We start from the raw sequence: 13,365 nt of genomic DNA, 5'->3' as shown, positions 1-13,365 counted from the left end.
TTATTTCCAACAGTTAAAATCCACCAATCTGGGCTGTAACGTACCAGCGTTAACGAATCGAGAGCTATCTTCGGCTTCTCAACGCTAAATGACGCCGCTTGCGGGTCGACATCTCGCGAGATTATTCAACTCGCTCGAACCACTACGTCATCAATGTGAGGCTGCGCGCAAACTAAACTAGCCCTGAAAGCTGCGTTGTTGTCAAGAATGGCAACCTCCAAGAAGGGGAAAAAGGTGGTGAACCAGGAGGAGCTGCGTCGATTGATGAGGGCAAAACAAAGGCAAACAGCAGACAAAAAGCGCATTGAGTCTCCCTTCGCCAAGTACAACAGTCTCGACCACCTGAGTTGCACCTTGTGCAACGTTCAGGTGAAGTCGGAACTACTGTGGCCCACGCACGTCCTCGGAAAACAGCATAAAGAGAAAGTTTCCGATCTCAAGGAAGGAAAAATTCAACCACTTGTGCCACAAACTCAAACGGTGAAGAGAAGGGCGCCGGACAACGAAGAAGCTACTGGTAAAAAGGCGAAACCAGGGTCGCCTTCAGGCCACGCTGCGCCGGGACTCCCGGGAGATTTCTTTGAGAAACCCAGCAGTAAAAACCCAACTGTTCCTGCAGCTGCGTCTGCAGGCCTGAGTCTCCTGGCTGGTGTCTATGATGAGGATGATGAGGATGAGGAGGACAACAACGAACAGGCCGGTGAGTAGGCTTGCCACCCGTCCCTTGAAATACGGAATTAAAAGTTGCATTCCGTATTGAACCAATACGGGACATATATTATGATCTTATTTATTGATATCATAATATACAGGTGAAGGTTTGAATTTGAAAAATTTGAATATATTGCAAAACTTCATTAGTAGTAAATTCAACTAAAGTTGAAACAAATATATTATTTCCCACTACATTCAAAGTGAGATATTTCAAGCCTTTATTTGTTATAATTTTGGTGATTATGGCTCACAGTTTATGAAAACCCCAAATAAGAAATCTAAAAAAAAAGGAATATTTGATGATTTTTTTTTCTATTTTTTTTTTTAATTTTTATTGGCTTTGTCTCGAACACAACAAAACCCAATCAAATTAAAAGCAGCAAAATATAAAAAAAAGCAAAACAATTTAACAGTCTCATTCAAAAATAAAACACGGCAAAACAATGTGTTCGAGAGGGAACAGGAGGAAGCAGAACGCTTATTTAGTCCTGTCCCTTCCTCACAATATCATATCATATATAACCTATAAAAATTAAATACAATTAAAAGAAAAGAAAGAAAGGAAAAAGACAAAATAACAAAAAATAAATAAGTACAACACAAACAACCAATAAGCAATATCAGTAATTATAATCATAATTGAACCGGTCTCCTACAATATCCTAAATTCCAGAGTCCAATCTCCCAGTCACCTCTACAATGATCCACGAACAGCCTTGAATGCCAACAGTTATATTTGTATCGTATATAATCCATCCACAATGAACAAAATAATAATCAAAGAAATACATATGTAAAGTAAATTACTTTCTTTAGAGGTCCCCATTTTTATACTTATCAAGAATTGCTTTCTTGTATGTGTTTTTAAACTGTATAGAGTTAGTGCTATGTTTGATTTCATCATCCAGACCATTCCACAAAGTTACCCCAGACTGATGTGCACATGGTTTTAAGAGTAGTGCGAAATCAATAAAGAATTAAATCATCAAAATGATAACAAAGGTATAACATATATTGCTTTGCATGTAATGAGACTATGTAATGTATTAGTTTCACCTTTTAAGTTGAATTATTGAAACAAATGAACTTACACCATATTCTAATTTCCCGACCTTCACCTGTAGCTATATTCTACATCTTGGCTGATGTGGACATACATAACATAGGAGGATATTTCAGTTGCTAGTATGGTTGTCTGTCTGTACAGTCATGCAAGTTCAATGCTATTAAAGCACTTTAAACTTTAAATCAAAGCATTTTGTTTTTTCCATATAAAATAGATTTCTAAGCAGTTTAGAAGTTTGGGCAATGTCCCTTTTTTTTTAATGGCGCCTGTGTTGATGAAATCGGGTTGTCCCTTATTTTTATTTCTGAAAGGTGGCAACCCTACCGGTGAGGCTGATCCTACTGCTCAGAAAGCTGAAGCTGCAGGACTACCAGCAGACTTCTTTGACAGCTCCATCCCGTCCGCGCCTCCCATCACTCACTCGGGATCCGTCCTCAAAACAGACGTGGAGGAGAAGAAGAGCGGAGAAAAGAAAGACAACACGGCCGAGGTGCTTCCGGAGGGCTTTTTCGACGACCCAGTTAAAGATGCCAAGGTGCGCAACGTCGACGCACCCAAGGATCAGATGGACAAGGAGTGGGAAGAGTTTCAAAAGGAGATACGACTTGTGAACACGAAATCAGACGCCATCGTGGCTGAAGATGACGAGGAAGGACGCTTTGAACGGCAGATTGATGAAATCGATGAACAAATTGCATGTTACAAAAGGGTCGAACTACTGAGAGACAAACGGGATGAGGCGAAAAGCAAGCCTTCCCTCAAAAAGGATGAACAAATGGAGACCAAGGACAGTGTCGAAGAGGAGGATGAGGAAGAGTTGCTGGGACTTCTGTCCCGGGACTGGAGGGCTAAAGGGGTTCTGGCTTAAATGTCATCAATTCAAAAATTGTAAATAGGTTTAAGACTTTCATCACATTGTTTTGACATGAGCTTATACAACTGTAACTCTGTCCATGATATTAAAAAGGAAAAATAAAAGGCAGACCACAAATAAAACCTTTGTCTTTATTCATTGGTGCTCAGATGAAAACATTCATAAAATCTTCCATGTACAGTAGCAGCATGGACCCAAAATATCATGGCCAAAACCATTACATTTTTTAAACTTGATTAACCATTGTCCTGCAAAAACAAGCAGTCGACTGTTAAGTTTATAAATAATTTGTTCATGTTACATGAAAAGCAACATGCAAAGCACAATTAAAGGGAAGAAAATGAGATTGAATAACTCCCCCTTTTCAAAAGATAAATGGTTGCAAATACACTTTTACAGAGTACATTTAAGTCTGAATTATTTTTATTTTCATAAACTATACCATTAATTGGCCAGTAAAATTAATCAAGTAAAAAGTGATAGTCAGTGCTTCTTATACTACCTGTTAGATATTGTGAGCAAGTTGTGCCTTCTATCCACTGCAATTCTCAAGGAAAAAAAGGTAAATCTTTTAACCATTTCATTATTGCTATACATGCCTCATGAATAATCACTTCAAAATTCAGATTCAAAATGTTCATAGCCCTTCAAATTTTCAAAATATTGATAAATGGGGGACAAAAAAAGAACTACAGGGAAACGCACGGATGAACTAACATGATCCTGATCGTAAGTCAAAGTAGTAAAGAGAACAGAAATGAAGCTTGAGTTTTAGCTTAGAAAAGAGTATACAAAAGACGCATCTCTTACACTCATGTTTAAGATAAATTAGGAAACTGTCTAAAAACACAACCAAAACCTGACAAAAACTATATTTCTAGTAGTCATTTGTAAACATTCATAAAATTGTATCTACAGTCCCTATAAATAAGTGAGTTGTACCTGGTATTTGTGTGGACAGGTGGGTACATTTACAACAGACAGACGGTTGTTGCCTAAAACAGTAAAATTATAACATCAAGGTGACAAAGGTATCCCAAAAAAGAAAATAAAGACAAATACATAAACACAGCAAGTCAAATATTGATGGTGGAAGATGGAACTCAAAATAATACACAGCACTCATTATCCATGGTTTACTAATATAAACCAAGGAAATGGCAAAAGGAATAGGTAGGTACACATTTTACATACAGTTTATCATATATTACTGTTTACTGTTAAAAATTTTAACAATGCTATGTGGCTGATGTTACGGTGAAATGGGCCTGGGAAAGGGGGAGTGAGAAGGGGCACACCAGTGCCACTTATTCCACCATCAGTAGGATAAATATTCAGTTCACAAAAAGTGCAGCAATTACAGACGAGTCGAGGAACCCAAACCTTATTGGGAATTCAATACTGTTCACTGCTGTCAGATGGTATATTCACAAACCTACAGCAACTCTCAGCTCCGTCAAGGAGTATGTTTGGTCCCCATCATCATCAAAGCACTGCATGGTGAGTTTGCTGGGAGCTGATGTTCCAAAAACTTCCTTCAGGTGTTGGTAGGTAAGTGCAAATGAATCACGCCCAACACCGGCCCGCTGGAATATGTCGTCTATATCTGTAGAGAATCAGAAACATAATTAAAATAATAACAGTAATAGTTATTATCCATAAACTGAGATATTTTCATTTTGATTCCTGCTTTTAGCTGAACTGTATATAATGTCCTGTCAAGGTAATTCAACAATACAGTTCAACTCATTCCAAATTAGTCCAATTAATACGAAGTCAATAAAATAACAATAATAATTATTGATTTGCTAAGGAAGTCCACACAAAGAATAACAATAAAGAATGGTATCCTGTAAAAAAGGGGCTCCCAATGTTTTACATTACCAACCCTTAATAAATAGTTTGTAGTAGTTGTCAATGTCATTCCAGATCAAGTGGATGGCCCACGTTACAACTATAACAACAGTGACCAAGGACATTGCTGGGGTCACGTTTAAAGCAAAAAAAACAAATAAACACAGTATATCATACATCTAATAATCTGCAGTGCTTACATAGGACCAAGGTTGAATATCATAATTACTCACATAACTATACTCTGTTGGTCTGCGATGTAACAATACAAATCACAGAGACTTACTAGACTTGACCTTTTTTTTTTTTTTTTTTTTGACAAAATGGGGGGTTGCATTATCCCAGATATTTTGATTTGGTAATCATTTTCAGGTGTCAAAATACATGCTCTCAAGCCCAGAAAGTTAATTATTTTTTTTCATAATTTGTCAATTTAGGAGCCACTAACACAATGAACTATAAGACTAAGCATGAGATAGTTGCATTTATTGTTGCAATTTAAGTATGCGCCTTCACTTTAGTAGTTAGCTCTAGTTGAGTAGCATAGTTCGAGGTGTGAATAGCCCATTATGCTCTTATCTGTTTGTTAAACATACATCTACCATCTGCTATCTCTTATAGTTTGTGATTAAAAAAAGAACAACTGGCTTGGCTGTCAGATACATTAAACTCACCTACCAGATCCCCTTTAAAGCACATTAACATGTCTTATTTGTTGAACTGATGGACAAATTTCAACTACATGTATTAAATGCTTGACTGCTGTCCACAAGGAATCATTTAATTCTTATCAAAACACAGTTTTAAGGCCACAAGTAGAGACTCTTTATATCAGTCCAGGGTAATTTTTTACACTTAATGCTGCTGCTGCAAAAAAAGTATTTTCCATAAAATTAAATTGCATCTTTTATGATTAGTAAGTTGTGCACCTTTCAGAGAACTGACACCAGGCAGGGAGACCCTTTTCGGACATTTCATGCCAGCGATCCACCGATACCGGTTTAGAGATGCAAAGCGAGGGCGTCTGCTTCCATGTGGCTCTGTCAGTGGTGTGGACAACTCTGTCAAAAAGAATGGGGAGTAAATGCAGCAATGAAACATGGTGCAAAGAAGGCTATTATTATTACTACCATTATTATAATTATTATCATCATTATTATTAACTGCTGTATTCTACACTTTACCCGTCACATCTCCCGGTGCTGCTTTGTTTGAAGTATCTTCTTTGATTATTGCAGTTACTGGTTGCTGGCTGCCGATTTCCAGTGGGGCTTCATCATTTTTCTGTGACTGGAAAGAAGAAAAGTGACAATTAAATGTAAATATTCCCGTATATTCACTCTCTGAAGGCTTGACTATTGTAATTTTGCATTTTAAAATCAGAAGCTCTGCCCTTGCAGGGCCTTGGCTAGTTCAGTGGGTCGAGCGGGCGCCATTTACAAAAGGACCTAGTGTAGCCCGTGCAGCTTCGAGTCCTGTCCTGCACCCCCTACCCATTTCCTGTCTCCATACTTTCAAAAAGGCCACTAGTGCCACAAAATCTGTAAGAAAAAAAAAGAAGCTCTGCCCTTGCAATACATACATTTGAGTATCAAATAGATGGATTTGGGTGGGAAAAGTTAAGTAAATAAATAAATTAAAAAGCCTCACACGGTTTTCTTTAAAGGGCCAAATTACAAAACCAAAACCATTTTCTATACAAAGCTGTAAAGTTGTTTTGGAGTCAGTCCCAAATGGCCATTTAAAGAACGGCAGCATTTTTTAACTTCAATTTACTTTTGGATCCACCAATCCTTCCATCGCCACTAATGAAAGGTGACGGTAGCAAAAATTAAATGATAAAACTTAAGAAGGTGATCAAACTTTGTGCAGACCTTTGATATTTACATGAACACAATAATGCTTATAAGTTGTATAAATAAGAATGCAAACAAGGCATCCTGGCTGCAAATCATTCTCACAGCCTAATTTTTAATGCATAAATCTACTTTTGTATACCGGGTACTTGTTATTTTATTTTACTACCTCCACCCGTTATAATCACATAATAACAAACACTCACAGTGTGTTTTGACCCATTCTCCAGTGAGGCCACTCTCTGATGAAGATCTGCAACAGTAGAGAGAAGGATGTGGATCTGCTCATCAGTCCATGTGTGGTGCTGCTCCTCTGTCTTGTTGACGTCTCCCATGGCTTTTCGAAGATCTGTTATGTCCTATGAAAAAGTAGTGATATTCCAAATTATCTTACATATACACAGGGTCAAATGTCCTGACAGGTTTGTGTACAAAGCAATCCACATTGACACAGCAAATGCAACAAGGCTATGAAGATATGAACCAGTTAGGTATTCATTAACAACCACAAAACCACTGAGGTCATGGTAAAAGAAATGCACCTGGGTATATTAATTATTTGGTGATGTGTAACCTTATTGCACTTGCAGAAGGGGGGGTGTGTGAAAGGGAGGAAATATTCTGCATTCTTTTCTATATTTAAGTTTTAGCCTGTAACCTAAAGCATCCAAGCTCCCAAAATAGATCGCAACTAGTTTCATGCATTATGAATGCACACCCAAGGCACTGATCCAAGAAATAGCTGGGCCTCCTATCACAATTACATCTCCTTCAACAGCAGGCTGACAACAGCTATCAAGCATGTTTGCATGTATTTGCATGTTAACACACTAATCAGGATGTGGAAATTGTCTCAACGACTCTTGTTCGGTTTCACGCCACAATTAGCCAGATTGATGTTGTAATTTATGGTTTGCTTAAACACTAATCCTGACCACATGTAACTGTATTTCCCTTAATTCAGAAATACGATAAATAAAGTTACAAATAAGACAAATGTGCAAATGCAACATTCTGTTAGGATTCGAGGGAAAGTACATCTGCTATGAAACATTTAGTAATGCACAACATAGAACTAAGTTCTTTTATGTACAGTCTTGATATATTCATCCATAAATAATTAATTAGTGAAGCGGGTTCATGTTCAAGTACATGTTTTAAGAAGTGTGCTAAAAAAAAATAAAAATGTTTTAAGTGAATTCCAACCCCAGAATCAGTCTTCAGTGCTGTTTGTCAAAAAACCGTGTACCATACAGTGTAAAGAACAGGTATACAGTAAATTTGTATCTGATTATTTGTCTTTACACGGCAGTCATTTAACTTTGTAATGGGAAACATTTGTAGAGTCATTCCACTCATCACAATAATTGGAAGACTAAAGTGAGCTAAACAAGTAGGAGTAAATGTTAAACTTCTGAAAGCAAAGCATAGGTGATACATTTTAAGTGTTTAGGCTTTCAAGGCCTGACCTTAGATGTGACCTCAGCAAGTTATTGTGTCATTGGTCACATGTTCAGAGGGGCCAACTATGAGAAATTTCTCTCGTCTAAAATTACCGTCATCTTCTTCGTGTCGACATCTTTCTTCTGATTTTCTACAGCAGCTTGCATAGTCTTCACATCGTGTTGTACACTTGTTAGGGTGCTGCCAATTGTTGCAACACTCTGGAAAATAGAAAGAAAATACTTGCATCGTCAATTACAGAAATCAACACAAATCATCTTTTTGTTCCGTTTTTTTTCTCCATTACCTTTTGAAGCTCTTCAACAGTTGTTGGAAGACTGATTAAATCAGCAGCTGATTTCAAGCTGGTTTTTAAATGGTTAACAGCAGAGTCCAACAAACTGATCTGTCCCAGTTAAAGCAAAACAAACATTGAGTTAGGGCTACAATAAAACATTGTTTACCAACTACTCAAATTCTCTGGGTTCATCTGGCAAAACCAAATAATGCTGCATGTTAATATTATTTATTTTGGATCATCTATGTGATGCTGTTTAACTGTATTTTGCTATGCTAATAGATGTTTATATTATTTTGACAACCATAATGTCTACACATTTGGTACACTAATATGATATGTCCTGCCAATACATCATAATGTTGGGAGAAAGCTGTGACTCTTTAAAGACTTCATTATTATACTTCAGTTGATAAACTGAACGATCTCATATGAATAGCAAATACTGCATGCAAACCATCACTTCAAAGGCAAGTCTGAACAAAGTGGCAGTAACATCTAGACTCAAGAAAGAAAAAAAAAAACAACTAATGCAATCATCTTTGGGAATCTAGACATTCTCTAATGGCTTGCCATAGAGATCTCTCATTTGTATGATTCCACATGCGTTATGGAGGATTCAAAATGTAGATAATGACCAACCTTTCGGTTCATTTCTGTTAGGTTAGACCAAAGTTTGCTCAACCCCTTGTCCCCATTCTCGATGTCATCAAGCTTCCTGTCCTTGCTCTTCAAATCCTCGCTTAATTTTGGTATTTCACTTGATGACGCTTTCTGGCTAGATTCCACTGTTATAAAAGCAAAACAATGTTAAACATAAATTACCGCATGACTCCTTTTCTGGCATATAAACAGGTTCAGACGTCCAAGGGGCAATGTGTTTTTTTATGAGCATCATCAGGTAACCGTTTGCATGTGAAACTTACTGCTGTGCAGTTTTTCTTTCAGTGAGTCTAGATCCTCTTTCAGAGCAATCTGCATCCATATGAGTCCAGCACAGGCCATCACACAAGCAGCCAGGATGATGAACAGAAACAAGGGGTAGCACACATTGCAGCACTGTGTGTAGCTTCTTCTGTAAACAGAAGGATGTGGTAACATTAGACATTAGAAGTGCACGAACGCTTTCATTATGAATGAAAGAGGTATTGTCAGGCGGTTGCATGACATGTCATGGAAACTATGAGGAATACTAAAAAAATATATAAATATATATATATATTATATATATATATACACATGTGTTGCTACTTATTATCCATTTATATATCACTCAAACCTGACTATTTGCCATTCAAATATATCATAGTTATACTTTAGCATGTGTAGGAAACGCTAAATAAAAAAATAAAGAATCTTGCAGGCTTAATTAAAACCAGACTCACATTTCTGCATAAAGTCTTTTCAGAAAAAGGTAGGTACCGTATTTTGAGGGTAATTTTGTTTGTTAATGGAATAGCTTTTTTCTAAGAGATTATTGATCATTGTATACACACACTAATATATATACACTTATCACGCACGCACGCAAACACAATAGAATCACTTGATGCTGGTCAATGCTGCTCGCTCTGAATGTACAAATGACGTCAAGTGTCAAATGCATGAGTTTTACACTGAATGCATGAGATGTGGCAGTCCTGTGGTGCCTGTGTGTTCAGAAGCGTTGCAGTTGGAGCCACACTTCATCTCATCAGGTTCTTTTGCCAGCTCTATACATGTGCAAGCTCACTGAATTGTTTGTAGAGGTCTTTCTCCACACCAGTCCCCATGCAAGCTGTGTCCATCCATCCACACAGCACTCTTATAGTCTATAGAAAGGAAAATATTTCTACGGAGTCTTCGACTACGCAGAATATGTAGTTGGGTGTCTAGTTCAAGGACGCTTAGGTAGACTATGTGTCAGAGAACTGAACCCCCAACCTTACGATGGCAGACAACTGCTCCAACCCATGAGGAGCCAATATTTGACCATTTTGCAGGTCCAGATGGGAGCATTTTAAAGTGAAATAGAGGAAAAAAAGGCCATTCCCTCCACATGAATAATGTACTAACCCAAACCTCTGTCCCAAAATGTAATTTCCTTTTAAACTTCGATTTCATTTGCTTAATTTGTTTCTGTAGATAATGGTTTATTTATGCTGGTTTTTTTGTCTCATTCAATACTACTGTCTAAAATGTGCATACAAAAGATCTGTCTATTGAAATATATTAGTCATATAGTTCCATTTTATATATATAATAATTAGGTCTTCTTTCATATGGGAAAGATGCAGTAATAATTGTACTAATATTTACAGGTCACTTACTTTACAAGTTGGCTCCACTGTTCAGATGGTAATAACCTAAACCTCTTGTCCCAAAATGTAATATCCATTTAAACTTCGATTTCATTTGCTTTGGTTCTGTAGATATGGTTTATTTATGCTGTTTTTTTTGTCTCGCATTCAATACTATCGTCTAAAATGTGCAAACAAGAGAACTGTCTATTGGAATCTATTATTCATATACTTATACATATACTTTATTAATAATTAGGTCTTCTTTCATATGGGAAAGATGCAGTAATGATTGTTATAATATATACAGGTCAGACATGTTTTTTTAGAAACATATTTAATCAGACACCTGAATATTTTTTCAACCAATTACGAAATACTAGAGACGGACATAACCATGACACCAGAAATGCCAGCTCCGGATACCTGATACCTCCAACTCCGAGAACCAATCTACTCAGACACTTAGTTTATCTATCGTTCAATAATGTCCTGGAACTCTTTACCTCCTCACATCTCGCTCAGAAAACAAATTAACTTTTAAAAAACGACTTAAGGCTCACCTAATGCTGCAGACCATATGACTGGGAATTTATTATTGATATTGAAATTAGTAGAATTATTATAATGATAGCAGTGACTGAAAATATATTACTAATGTATGGTATTATCAGTGCTATTAGAGTGTATTAGTATAGTTATAGTGTTATTAATATATTATATTAATAATATATTATTAATATATTATGATTTTATGCATATGGGTCAATGACGTGACGCCTACATTTTCTGAAAAACTGATTTTTTTTCAATTCAAAAAAGGTTTAAATGGATAAAAAAATACCATATATATGACCTACCTGTCCCACATATGGACTCACTTGAATTTTACAAAAAATACTAGTTATTTGGGATTTTTTTGTTGTTTTAAGCATCAAAATGTCATGTGGTGCGACCGTCCGACCATGACTCTTGTTTTGAAATCACTCTAAATGTATTTAAATCAATCTTCTGCCCTATCTGGCACGATTTCCCAAATGTCTTGTAGTGTGTAAGATTTATACTCATTTGTATATTTCCATCATAATATACAAACAAAGTTTGACTGATGTCCATTTTATGAAATATCATGTGGCTCGACCATTAAAAAAAACAACAATTTCTGTATAATACTGAAAACTTGTAAAGTAAAAAAAAAAAAAAAAAAAAAAAAGATGTCAAGATGTTAAGCAAATTAATTTTAATATGAATCATGGTTGTACCACATGACCTTTTTTAAGGCTAGTGCCAATTCATCTTGACAAAAAAACTCACTTAATTTAAAATGTTTATATGAATGTATGTGTACACAACATTCTTAATGTTTGAACTACTGCAATAGATATTCTTTTTTTTATTATTTTAAAATTTACCTGTTGAAAATCCTCATTCGTCATTGACCGAAAAAGTCTGCCCTAAAAAACCACCTACAGGAGGCTGCTACTCATAACTGGGAATAATCAAAGCCTCTACTGCACATCCTGCTGTTTCCTTCTGATTATTGTTTCTTGTTTTTGTTTTCTGCTTTTGTTTTGTATTACCTAGCTTATTCTATTTGTCTCGTCACCTTTTTAGTCTCTCTCGGGGCAAAATAACAGTAATCCCCCCTTTTCTTTTTTTTTTTTTACAATCTTCCCTACAAAGTACTGCTTCTTACCTGTATGTCATTCAATGTTATATGAGTTAAAAAAGGTCTCCAATGTAAACAAGTGTAATGCTTTCTTGGAATAATGCCTTTTAGTTGACTTTGTATCAGCAAATCTGTCAAAGTCATGAAACTGTACCTGATCCTATGCAATTCTCCTAATAAATTCTTCAATCAATCAATCAATCAATCAAAACCCATATATAACTGGTGTGTGTGTGTGTGCGCGCATGTAATATAGATAGATAGATAGATAGATAGATAGATAGATAGATAGATAGATAGATAGATAGATAGATAGATAGATAGATAGAAAACATAAATACAAAGTTATGTTGCAATGTTGTAATGGGGATCCATCCACTAAACAGAACAGATAAATAAACAGACGTACTTCCCGAAGGTTGCCCCGCTGTTCAGGGAGTTGAAGTCGTCCTCCTCCGAGCTGGAGTCCGACTCCGAGCCCGGCGGCTCGGTCCGCAGCAGCCGGTGCCCGGAGCCCTTCTTGGTCTTCTTCCTCTTGCTGTCCCCCAGGCCGATCAGGGCGTTCAGCTCCTTCCTCTTCTTCATCTTCTTCTGAGGCGTCAGCGAACCCGCCGAGCCCGAGTTAAAGCCGACTAAATCCAATGTTTTGTCCAGTTTGGTGGCGGTGCGTTGTTCGTGTCGCTGCTAAGCTGCCGCTGTCTCGCTTGGCCCGGATTTCAACCACGCAACGCAGCAAACGGGTGTAAACACATCGGGCTTTGGTGGTTGCCCGCCGTGGCAATATTGTCCCGGATCTCAGTCTTCAGTAACTCACTGGCATTGCGTTAACCTCCCAAAACATCTCCTCTGTGAACAACTTGTTATCGCGTCCGCTAAGCTAGCTCCGCTAGGCAGCAGCTTGCAGACATTTACCGTCGTTTTACTGCTCTAATGTCTAATGTCCACTTTTAATAGGACTCGATCCAACGGGATTCGTTTTAGGAAAAAACAAACAAAACAAGTGTTCAAGTAGAGGAATTAAACATTCCTACAATATGACCTAATAATGCGGCTCTGTCTCCAGAGGTTTGTCCTGTATTGTTTAGGCAGGATGTTCGCGGAAATTACAAACATACAACTTCCGGCGTCTGGCTGCAACAGGGAGCGAAACACCGCGTCACACCCCTGCCTCTACCCCCAGAAAGCATATCTGTCAAGTCTCCCGTTTTGGCTGGGAAACTACACTATTTTACCCCTCTTTCCCGCCGCCCTCCCGTATTAACATTTTCCCGTAAATTTCCCGTTTTATAAGATACACATTTTTAAAAAGCAT

At 37.2% G+C, this 13,365-nt stretch overlaps 2 protein-coding genes across 2 annotated transcripts; one reads left to right on the top strand and one right to left on the bottom strand.

Annotated features, from left to right (window-relative positions):
- Positions 1–147: 147 nt before the first annotated feature.
- On the top strand, positions 148–2,787 carry znf830 (zinc finger protein 830). The gene is made up of 2 exons (XM_061732452.1): positions 148–700; positions 2,092–2,787. Exons 1-2 carry the CDS (start codon positions 208–210, stop codon positions 2,646–2,648), a joined length of 1,050 nt encoding a protein of 349 aa, XP_061588436.1. The 5' UTR covers positions 148–207; the 3' UTR covers positions 2,649–2,787.
- efcab14 (EF-hand calcium binding domain 14) lies at positions 2,766–13,145 on the bottom strand. The gene is made up of 9 exons (XM_061732443.1): positions 12,463–13,145; positions 9,032–9,180; positions 8,748–8,893; positions 8,115–8,213; positions 7,921–8,028; positions 6,571–6,723; positions 5,693–5,798; positions 5,438–5,569; positions 2,766–4,260 (listed from the first exon to the last, which is right to left on the bottom strand). Exons 1-9 carry the CDS (start codon positions 12,636–12,638, stop codon positions 4,082–4,084), a joined length of 1,248 nt encoding a protein of 415 aa, XP_061588427.1. The 5' UTR covers positions 12,639–13,145; the 3' UTR covers positions 2,766–4,081.
- Between the last annotated feature and the right edge of the window lie 220 nt (positions 13,146–13,365).

The sequence above is a fragment of the Cololabis saira genome, chromosome 10 (assembly GCF_033807715.1).
Source record: "Cololabis saira isolate AMF1-May2022 chromosome 10, fColSai1.1, whole genome shotgun sequence".
Taxonomy (NCBI): domain Eukaryota; kingdom Metazoa; phylum Chordata; class Actinopteri; order Beloniformes; family Belonidae; genus Cololabis; species Cololabis saira.
This window is presented reverse-complemented; position numbering and strand designations above follow the sequence as displayed.

Excerpts from the sequence above, each read along its gene's own strand:
- znf830 (XM_061732452.1), top strand. The coding sequence starts at position 208 with ATGGCAACCTCCAAGAAGGGGAAAAAGGTGGTGAACCAGGAGGAGCTG. Across the intron at positions 701-2,091 it reads GGACAACAACGAACAGGCCG|GTGGCAACCCTACCGGTGAG; the intron begins GTGAGTAGGCTT and ends TATTTCTGAAAG.
- efcab14 (XM_061732443.1), bottom strand. The coding sequence starts at position 12,638 with ATGAAGAAGAGGAAGGAGCTGAACGCCCTGATCGGCCTGGGGGACAGC. Across the intron at positions 5,799-6,570 it reads AGAATGGGTCAAAACACACT|TCACAGAAAAATGATGAAGC; the intron begins GTGAGTGTTTGT and ends TCTTCTTTCCAG. Across the intron at positions 5,570-5,692 it reads AGCACCGGGAGATGTGACGG|AGTTGTCCACACCACTGACA; the intron begins GTAAAGTGTAGA and ends TCTTTTTGACAG.